Source organism: Engraulis encrasicolus, chromosome 1 (assembly GCF_034702125.1).
Source record: "Engraulis encrasicolus isolate BLACKSEA-1 chromosome 1, IST_EnEncr_1.0, whole genome shotgun sequence".
Taxonomy (NCBI): Eukaryota; Metazoa; Chordata; class Actinopteri; order Clupeiformes; family Engraulidae; genus Engraulis; species Engraulis encrasicolus.
Window position 1 is genome coordinate 25703020 of NC_085857.1, and position 10793 is coordinate 25713812.

A 10793-nucleotide genomic window follows, 5' to 3' on the forward strand; every position below is an offset into this window, starting at 1 on the left:
AGAAGTCTTAGTGTTTAAAAGCAACGTATTGCATGTTTTTATGTACTTCATAGGCTGGGATATTTCGGTTTTTATAAGCTGAGGACATCTTTTTTTTAAAAAGGTCTTGGGCATTCAGCAGCCTGTTTTGCAAGTGCTTTAGGCATCAAAGGCATTAATGGCAGCAGCAACATGCGTCGGTGGCAATCAGACAACAGAAGCAATTTTCTCAGTTTCGCTCTCAGAGAAATGTATCGCTGTGTTTGAAATCCAGTCACATACTGTATATTTGGCCCCGCTACATTTCATCACCTCCACTGACATATTAGCTCTGGCTCTGGTTTGTCTTTCTCATCCCTCACTACAGTTGAGTCACTGCGTCCTGATCGTCCGAAAACAGGCTGACACCTTGTCGTCTTTTGGCCAGCTTGTTTGTTCTGTGAAGAGAGGAGAGAGAGAAAAAAATTCTCTAATACATTATCACCTCCATCAACACATTGGTTTTAATGTTTGCTGTGTTGCTGTGAAGTCAAAGTGTGTGTGTGTGTGTGTGTGTGTGTGTATGTGTGTGTATGTGTGTGTATGTGTGTGTATGTGTCTGTCTGTGTCTGTCTGTCTGTCTGTCTGTCTGTCTGTCTGTATGTCAGTGTGTGTGTGTGTGGGGGGGGGCGGCGTGTGTGTGTGTGTGTGAGAGAGAGAGACGTGTGTACTGTGTGTGTTAGTGTAAAATACTTACACCACAGCAGTGATGGGCAGCAAAACTATGAATATGCCCAGCAACACCCCCAGTGTGATGATGGTGGGCTGGCTGTCTGCGCTCAGGTTTCCCCCTGTAGGCCCTTCCCCTACACCCACCTACACATGCAGTAGAAGGAGAAATTGTGTGAGAAAAGGCATCATTATAACAAGCATTACATTACATTTCATTACTTTACATCAGCCGCTCTCAAACTTCAGAACACCAAGACTTTGAAATGTGAAAAAATTCTGGGGCCCACCAAACCATATAGCCCAATATAATAGTAATATAATTACATTACATTACATTATATGACTTATATTTGTATTATGTTATGTTATGTTATGTTATGTTATGTTATGTTATGTTATGTTATGTTATGTTGTTATGCTATGATATTATATTATATTACATTATATTATGTTGTTATGATAAATAATAAGTTAGGGCCTATTTTCAGAAAGTTGTGGCCACTGAGGGGCCTCCTAAATATTGAATATGAAATTTGCATGAAACAAGCTAGCATTCACAGCTCAGCGAAATATGCATTAGCTAAATACTAAATGCTCTATTAATAGTTAGGAGGAAATAGCCAACTGTAGCAAGTTTCCTCTCACAATCGACTAAAAATGATAAGAAATATCCATTTCACACATACATCAACACCATAAGCATGAAAACACACCATATCACGACGGCAGATAGAAAGAGTAATAATGTACCTCGCGGGTAACTCTCGCTAATTAATTTGCGTTAGAAAATTAGTTGCGCGATTGAAATGACACAATGTTTACACATAAATCCTGCCTAATTACACCTTACTGCATCAAAACACCAAATAAGGAAGTGTACTCAGGTTTCTGGAAGCACACAAGAAAGACACAAGATAACTAAATAAGATGTGAATATCTAAACCCCATGTGAGTAAATTTGAGGATACTTTTCAAAGACCCAGGGGGCCGCTGGAATCACTGCTTTACATTATACGCATAGTAGTGGGCCAATTGGGCAAATGGGGGGGTGGTATGGGGGAACGGGGGCGGGGCTCGGAACACATTGTGAGAGGAAAAGCCATAGAGGTAGAGCATACACTGCCATCTACTGTTATGTTCTACCTCTATTCTTACTTTAGCATGACTTTAGCATTAAAGCGATACTGTCCCATTTCTGGAAATAAGCCCAATTTCTCTTGAGTTAAAATAAATGAATTTTTACCGCTCTCCTGTTAATCCAGCCGCTCACTGTGTCTGGCGTCGCAGCTTGTTAGTGTAGTGGAGCGCTGCTCCTTTAAGGGAAAGTCTGACGCTGCGGCACACGTCACCACGCCGCTCGTAGAGGCTTATGGGAAGTCTCTTCATAAATACTGCCAGTGGCTAGCATTCGGTAAGCCTGCAAAGTCCCCCTTTGCGCGTTTCATCGCCACCGGCGAATGCTGTGGTTGCTTCTCCCCTCGTCGTCGAGAGGAGTGCGGTGTCCAGTTCAGATCTAGGAGATGTGGACCATTTCTTGTCCTCGTGAGTATGTGGACCATCTCTTGTCGCTGTTTATGTGCTAGCCAGCGGCTAGTGGCTAACTTCGCGTCTGCTGTTCTATAGGTTGTGATTCCAACTTGGCGTCTCTTACTTGGCTAGAGTGATCTCTTGCTTCTCCACTGGCAAGGACTTCGGTGGACAATACCAACGGTTACCTTGCGCTTTTCCCGTCTCCTGCACGCCGGTATGTATTATAGTGGGTTAGCTTGTGCCTTTACCCAGCTCTGACTGTTTGTTTTCTTACCATGGTTGCTAACGACGGCCATTATTATGGTTTCAGCGTGTGGTCGCTACCGGCGCCTCGGCCGTGTACCTCTGTATTGGCACTCCGACTGTGAGAATTGCGCATCGGTGCACCCTCATCTCCGGGTAAGGTAACCTCTCGGCAGCAGAATCGTGTGATAGTGGGTGTCCTGCTAGCTTGGCTAACGCTCTCCTCCTCCCTCGCAGGTTGTATCCGTGTGGCCGTGGTCAGACACACCACGCGTTTAGGTGCACGAGCGGCGACTTTTAGCCCCGGTTGTGTGGTGCCTCTGGACGCCGGGAACCCGTATCTCGGCTGCTGCTCCGGCCTCGGGAAATTGGACATTCGTGTGTGTGTGTGTGTGTGTGTGTGTGTGTGTGTGTGTGGGCGCTCGGCTCGGTGTGAGCTGGTGTGTGAGCCCTTCCACAGTGTGTGTGCGTGTGCGTGTGCGTACGTTGGTGCGTGTGAGTGTGTGTGTAGGTAGTGACGAGTGAGTGTGGGGATACCTAGGGGACTGCACTGAGCTGAGCCTCTGGGGTTGGTTTACCTCATGTTTTGATTTTCGTTTTCTTTCGTTTGCTGTGCCTAATTTCCTTTTTTTTCATTATTTCATTCAATTATCTAATTTCTTATTTAACTGCATGTGTTTACTGGATTTTGATTTATTTTGCATGGTTTGCTGTGATTTCTTGTTGTTTCTGTTTGCCGTGAACTATTTCTTTTTGTTGTGAACTATTTCTTTACTTTTTCTTTTGTTAATCCTGAGGTGTGCCATTCGCCCTATTGTGTTAGCCGTGCCAGCCCCTAGTGGCAAAGTCTGACAACCTGAGTGTGGGTTCTAAGGCCTTAGGCCTACCAGGTGTGTTGTCTATTGTGAATTAGTGAACATACTTTGGGGCAGGTGTTTACCGATCCGCGGGTGTGGTGGCAGCACACCCACCCCTGCACTTTACTGTTAACGTGAACATACTTTGGGGCAGGTGTTTATAGATCCGCGGGTGTGGTGGCAGCACACCCACCCCTCCGCACTTTACTGTGAACGTGAACATACTTTGGGACAAGTGTTTATCTATCTGCGGGTGATTGCGACAGCACACCCACCCCACTGCACTTTGTGAATTGTGAGTACCTTTTTATATTTTATTACAGAGAGTGACAAACATATTTTTATAATGAAAAGAATAATAAAGATTTGAATTATTAATTGTCACCACTGTCTCTGCCTCCATTGTGCACAAACCTGTGTTTGCCTGGTAATCTATTGTGCGGGTACATTGTGTGTTGGTCCGGGGTATCTGTAACTACCCCTAATTCATTTCCTCCGGGGGCTCCACCCCCGGGGGTGGCGTAGTCGAACTACCTCCTGTAACGGTCTCGCCCACTACATTAGCATGTTTCACAACGGAACTGTAATTTCTGTTTACTTCCCTTCTTATTGTTTTGCCGAAAATTACGGAAGTGTACAGAAACTACAGTTCTATTGTTTCATATAATTGCCGGACTACAGATTTCCTGCATTCGTTGATTGTTACGCCGGCTTGAGAATATAATCCTTGTTTAAATCATCCTTGGAAATCACCTTGTTTTATTTGTCGTTAATATCATTGGACATTTCAAGTTCAGAAGACATGGCGTTTAAATGTGAAGATGCCGGTAATTTTACTCAATGTTTAAATCTGGTGCTATCTCGCCTTTGGCTAAGTGTTCGTGTCCGGATTCAGCTGTTGCGATGGAACATGCTAAAAAGTTGCGCCGCTAGACACAGGCAGCAGCTGAATTAACGGGAGAGAGGTGAAAATCATTTATTTAACTCAAGAGAGAGATGGAAAATTGGTTTGATCGACATCATGAAAACGTATGTTATTTCACGCCAGTGCATTCTGTGTGTTGGTGCAACGACTTTGCACGTTAACTCCTGCTCTACAGTGCTGCAAAAAGCAGTTTTGTCAAGGCAAGTAGTATTCCTGCAGCCATGGCGAATTTCTGTTGCGAAAATACTAAGCAGTGCCCCAACCAAAACCACCCCTAACACTAAACTGTTAGTAAAACAATGATTCTGCCGTTTTCCTTTTATCAAGAACAGCGAAACACGCAAGAAAAATGCCAAATTTCAGTGTCAAATTAGTGACCCTCAAACCAAACCCTCACCCTCCTACATCCACCTCTAGCCCAGGTTCAAAAACTGCAAAAAAAAAAAATTCTCTCTCTCTCGCTCTCCTACACTCACCTCCAGCCCAGGACCAAACACTGCACTCAGTTCCTGATTCACACGTTCACCCTCAGTCTCCAGACGCCTGTATTAGGAATAATAACAACAGGACACAGACACGAACACACACACGTATTAGTGCATACATGTACACACACAGAGCAGAGAACACAAAGTATAGTAGCATAAGTGCAGGCACATAAAGAGAAACACAATACACACACAGATGGATGCGCGCGCACACGCACACACACACACACACACACACACACACACACACACACACACACACACACACACACACACACACACACACACACACACACACAAACACAGTACACAAATTAAGTAACATGAATGAGGGAATAAAAAAAGAATGCTAAACCGTATTGTCAGTAAAGACTAGCAAAAAACTAACAATTCACTATGCCTTCCCGACACAAAATACCTTACCAAATTTTCTGCCACAAATGTTGTCAAATAACACACACACACACGCCAGCCTTACTGGATAATCTGCTCATTTGAGATGGGTTGTGTGCTGCCGGGTTGCATTGCGAGGAAGTTGACGAGTGTTGTGGAGGCTGCTTCTCTCCTGAAGAGGGAAGTGTTACTGGTGACACTCAGAACCTTTATGGTCCAACTCAGTGCCCTTCCCAATGCCCTGAGAGAGAGAGAGAGAGAGAGAGAGAGAGAGAAAGAGAGAGAGAGAGAGAGAATTTGTGTTTGTGTGGGGAATAGTGACAATGAGTGGGTAAAACAGAACAAACTAGAAATGCACTCAGAGAGTGCTGACCTCCGCCAAGGAATCTGTTTGATAGAACATTTGACTATGTTACACCTTGTTTTTATATGAAGTCTTTCTGCCTTCTTTTTGTTGTGGAGTTAGAAACTGGAATGTTACAATTCATTCCGCAATTCAATTTGCGGTCACTAGGGGGCGTCTAGATTTCTAGGCTCGCAATGGTGAAGAATCTTTTAACAAATCCTGGATCTGTATCGTGATCCGAATCACCACCAAAATTTAACCAATTGTTCCTTTGGTCATTTCCAACAACTCCAACAACACTTGTCCCTTCGGTCATTTCCAACAAACAAGCAGACAGACAGACAAACAACAAAAAGGTAAACAAAGGTAACAAGGTGACAAAAACTAACGAGATGGAACAAACAAAAACTAAGTAGATGAATAACTGGAAGGAACACAAAGGAAAAGAGAAGAGGCAATGGACAGTAAGAAATAAAAGTGAAATGGGGAAAAATATGGCTAAAAAACGGGGAACAGACAAAGAGGGAGATATTGGAAAAAGTCTGAGAGAAAGGGATATAAGAGTGAGGAAAGAACAATATACTTGGACATTTGAAAAAAATCAAAATAATTAATGCCACGTCAGTTGCAGAGTAATTTACGTTTCCACTTCAGGGATGCTGTCCTCTACGGTCTTGGCTGCCTTGTTGAGAGTCAGAACGGCCACGTTGTTACTGTCACTCTGCAACACTGTTATCTAAAAGAGAATCAACATGTACAGTAAAAAATGACTTATCTCAAGTTTAAAATCATCAAATTATATTGTTTTCTTGTTTTGCTATATTATGCTACAATATTATTACTCCATTCTGATTATTATTATTTGCAGGTCTATTGAACAAGGCTTTTACAGTCTATGAATATGTAAAAACAATTTATGTTAGCGTAAATGTGTGTTGTCTGTGTACTGCATTATTTTTTAGCATAAGAGTATGCATTCTCAGGGTTTCCTCCAGCAATTTACAGTTAACCTTGATGACAAACACCTACCACCTTGACTAAATTCCCTGAAAAGATTAAGATTTGTTATTGTCTATGTCATTTATACATATACATATAACCTAATTATTTTTGGAGGTTTATAAAAGTTCATAAGAAACTGCCTGATATTGCCTTTACAATGATGATAGTCGCCTGGCTTTGATACCGGCCAACTCCCCACCACCAAATAACATAACAAATGTTCTGTAGGAAACTCTACTTTTGCATATTGTGCATCTTGATTGATTGTCAGTTTGAGCACTGAGTTAGTGAGTTTGTTTCCCTCTCACCTCCACTGTGGTGACGGCATGAAGCCCCAATCTGTCCTCCACCTTCACCCGCACTGTCACCTCCCTGATCTCAGCTGCAGCAGACACTACATACACCTGGCCACTAGAGGGCTCTACAGCAAACGCAGTGCTGGGCTCCACCAGGGAGTACTGCAGAGTCTCAGTGTCACCCACATCTGGATCAGTGGCCTGTAGCAATAGATGGAAATTTAAAATGAAATGCATAAACCAATGTTCTTTTTTTGCTGCACATTTAGGTTACACTTTAGCTAGCTTGTTGATTTTTGTCTGGACTTGGCTGTGCTGCACAATATTATACCATATGTAAAGCAGTAGGCAAAGACTTATACAGTATGTTACATGTATACACTATATTGTTGTTTTCATTGCAACCACAGTAACTATCTAGGTCATACTTGCCAAATGATTTTGAATTATGTTCAGACTTGAGATTATGTCATGCATACTACTGCCAAAGTATCTACAACTGAGATGACATGACCCTGCTAATCAGTGCCTGCAGGATGTGTTGTGTAATGTTTTCATGGAAGAGTTTACAGAGTGAAGAGTGTAAAGGTCACACGGAGGAGTGACGCGTGTACAATTTAATGTCTGGAGACAGTCTAGGCCACACTTCATGACCTTAATATGCTTCTTCCTGAGCCACTATGTTGTGGATTATTATCATGCTGGGAGACCCAGCCATGAACCACTTTAACTAAGGGTGAAGAGAAGGATGTTGGCATTCAGGATTTTATGGTTGTGTATCTCCCTCCAACCTTTTGTTTGGCGCTGTGAATTTGTCCCGTGTCTTGGCCAGACACAAAACCTCAAAGCGCAAGGGTACCACTTCGTGCATGATGGTGAGGAGGGTGTTCTTGGAGCCATATGCAGCATTTCTCTCCCTCCAAACACAGCAAGTTGGGTTAAAGCCAAACAGATTGAGTTTGGTTTCATCTGACTACAGCACCTCCCGATCGTATTCTACACCTTTGATGTTCATTGGCAAACATGGACCAGCACAAGTTCCTTTTTAAGCAAGGGTACCATATGTGCACTGCAATATTTTAATTCTCTGTGGTGTAAAATTTTACCAATAGTTAGTGATTGAGGTCCTAGCTGCCTTAAGATAATTGTCTAGCTCCTACACTGCAGTAATAGGGTGCTTTCTCACTGTTTTCATGATTATTGAAGTCTTACTGTTTGGTAGGGGATTACATATTTATTTAGATCAATGAAATATAAATCAATGAATATACATTCTTTGAAGTTATTTTCTGGATTTATTTTTTTATTTTTTTATATTCTGAAGAACATACCTATCATTAAAATTACAGATTGCCTGTGTATGTGATTTATTAATAGGCAACCCAACAAAATCAACAAGGGATCAAATACGTATTACTATCACTGTATCGTCATGCTCAGTCTGACCTCTGAAGAGTTCCAATCCTAGAATTGGGTCATCATTCAGTAGGTTACTTTGTCGTGGCAAACTGGTTTACTTCGGCAGTATAGGCCTACAATCATGTTTGAAGGATTACTTATGGGTGTCCAGAGGCAATATGATTCAGATGCAAGCATAAAGCAAAACGCTTTATTTAATCGATTTCATACAACTGTCTCATTGCCAACATAATTGTTTTATAGGCACAATGTTGAATTGCTCAATAAAGTTGTATAGTTGGAAGTTGTAAGTTGTAAAGTTGTCTCGCAATTCACTCCTCTTTCCCCTCCACGAAATAGCCTTTAGACTTAAGGACAACTGTGGTTGCTTCACAACAAGTGAGTTTTTATACACATTGGTTTGGTTTCTTATGTGACCCTACTGTGGCCTAACGGTAGGGCGCTAGCTTACGACGCCGGCAACCTGGGTTCGATTCCGGTCTGGATCATTTGCCAATCCTTCCCTGTCTCTCTCTCCCCACTCGTCTCCTGTCCCTCTGTCAATATTCCGTCTCAAATAAAGCACAAAAGCTCACCCCAAAAAAATCGAATCTAGGCCTTATGCTTTTCTTTGGTCTTGTGTGTCTTGTTGTTCTTCCAAATGCATATTTGCAAATGCAAATGCTTACTTACAAGTGCATGTTTGACAGTTTTCCTTTTAGCTTGTTAATGAACAACATGGAATGTTGGGAAGTTGGTGGTAAAGTTCTGATGGTTACATTGTGTATTTAGTGGAGTGATTATGAACTGTTCCACCAGGAGTTACCCATGTTGTATCGCTAGGTATCTTCAATCTTATGGCGCATTCAGGCCGACTGAGAACCGTGCTGGTGCCCGTTCCCACAACTAATCGCTAACCGGCTGCCGTGTTCAGGCCACAGACCTTAGCGTTCACGAACTGGAAAGTTGGTTAGCAACGCCAACAGAAAAATACTTGGATTTCTCTGCAAAACATGATGACAACGTGGATATTAGCAGGTTCATAGAGATAACACAGTCACATGTGGAAGAGTTCAGAGCCTGTTAAGAACGCGGTTGGTTCGAAGATAAGCACTTAAGTGCAGAGCACAACTGTGGGCATGGGCACCATCCCCGTTCTGGTCGGCCTGAAAACAGTATTTGTGATCTGTGTGACCTGAAGCGATCAGCCTTTTGCAGTCAGAAATGGCTAAGTACAGTGGTTTGGCCACACATACTGTAACTGTTGCCTAATATAAGGCGTCACTATTATCTTGATTGATATCTACTGTTTTAAATGAAACAGCACTGTAAATCTTTGAAGCACACATGAGCCACATGTTACTGCTGTAACTGTTAAAAGTAAAAAAAAAAAATTATTATTTGTTAGCATATTTCTATTAGTGATTAAATGTTATTACAGTACCTTGACCGCAACTACGGGGAACTTGTAAGGGGAAATACTGTAGATCTGGGATGAATACAGGGCACTGGAAAAGACTGGAGCTTCAGGTACATCGTCAATATCGACCAGGATCTAAAGGGAAGGGGGGGGGGGGGGGGGGGGGGGGGGCGGATGAAGAAAGAAAGAAAGAAAGACAGTCCGACAGGTAAACAAAGAGCACAAATAAGAAGCAAAAAGAACAAACAAACACAAAAAGCCAGTAATGCGTACAATAGATTAAAGGGACACTGTGCAGGAAATGGTCAAAAAAGGTACTGCAACTATGCTGCTCATTGAAACTGGGCTGCCTATTGCCAAATTTGATATTTACATGGAGGTTTACTGAGTAATAAACAAATATTTTCTAGTATGGTCCGAGTAGAGTCATTTTTGCAGCTAAAAATGGTTATTTTTGGAAATTCAAAATGGCGGACCATGGAGAAGATCCCCCTTTTCATGCATGAAAAGTGCAATTTTTCCAGTCATAATGAATACTTCGTATTTGATGCAGGTGGTAAGTATTCATGAAAAAGGTCACATTAGTGAATGGGCAGCATCATTTATGGAAATAAACAACTAAAAATCTCACACAGTGTCCCTTTAAACAACTTTGTATCCATATCTGCTGCACATATTTATTCTAAATTGAAATAATAAAATGTCCAAATAGATTGGTTTACCATGCTGTCTGCTGTCTTCAGATTGTCGTTTTGCTGAGCGGCCTGCATTGTTGGCAAAGATCATGGAGATGGAAGCATTAGACTGATAAGGTAATCAAACAGAAGGCAATAATACAACAAGTACTACTGGCTAAACTGTTTGGCATCACTCTATCTATCTATTGATCATGAGACATTTAGATTGCAATATATTGATCCCAGGGCCACTGACAGCTTTGGCCGGGCCTGGTACAAAATCGTAAGAAAGAGCCCTCCCATCAATACATACAATGTAATGAGGAACTAATTCTGGGCCCCACCTTTGCATGGGCCCGGAACAACAGACCCTTTTGCACCCCTGTCGACTCCCCTGATTGACCCCATCATCCTCTATTGCAGGCCTGTTGCTACCACCATGGCGATAACCAAATCTAAATTTACTACTTTACAACTCCGTAAGTACTACTCGGTGAGACAGAGTGGCCTCCATTGTTGCCATCTCAT

The 10793-nt window shown here is 42.3% G+C and overlaps 1 protein-coding gene across 1 annotated transcript; it reads right to left on the reverse strand.

The window, feature by feature from the left end:
• Positions 1–340: 340 nt before the first annotated feature.
• Positions 341–10348, reverse strand: LOC134456788 (protocadherin alpha-C1-like). The gene is made up of 8 exons (XM_063208332.1): positions 10311–10348; positions 9613–9723; positions 6783–6971; positions 6114–6208; positions 5212–5367; positions 4722–4788; positions 716–834; positions 341–416 (listed from the first exon to the last, which is right to left on the reverse strand). Exons 1-8 carry the CDS (start codon positions 10311–10313, stop codon positions 341–343), a joined length of 816 nt encoding a protein of 271 aa, XP_063064402.1. The 5' UTR covers positions 10314–10348.
• Between the last annotated feature and the right edge of the window lie 445 nt (positions 10349–10793).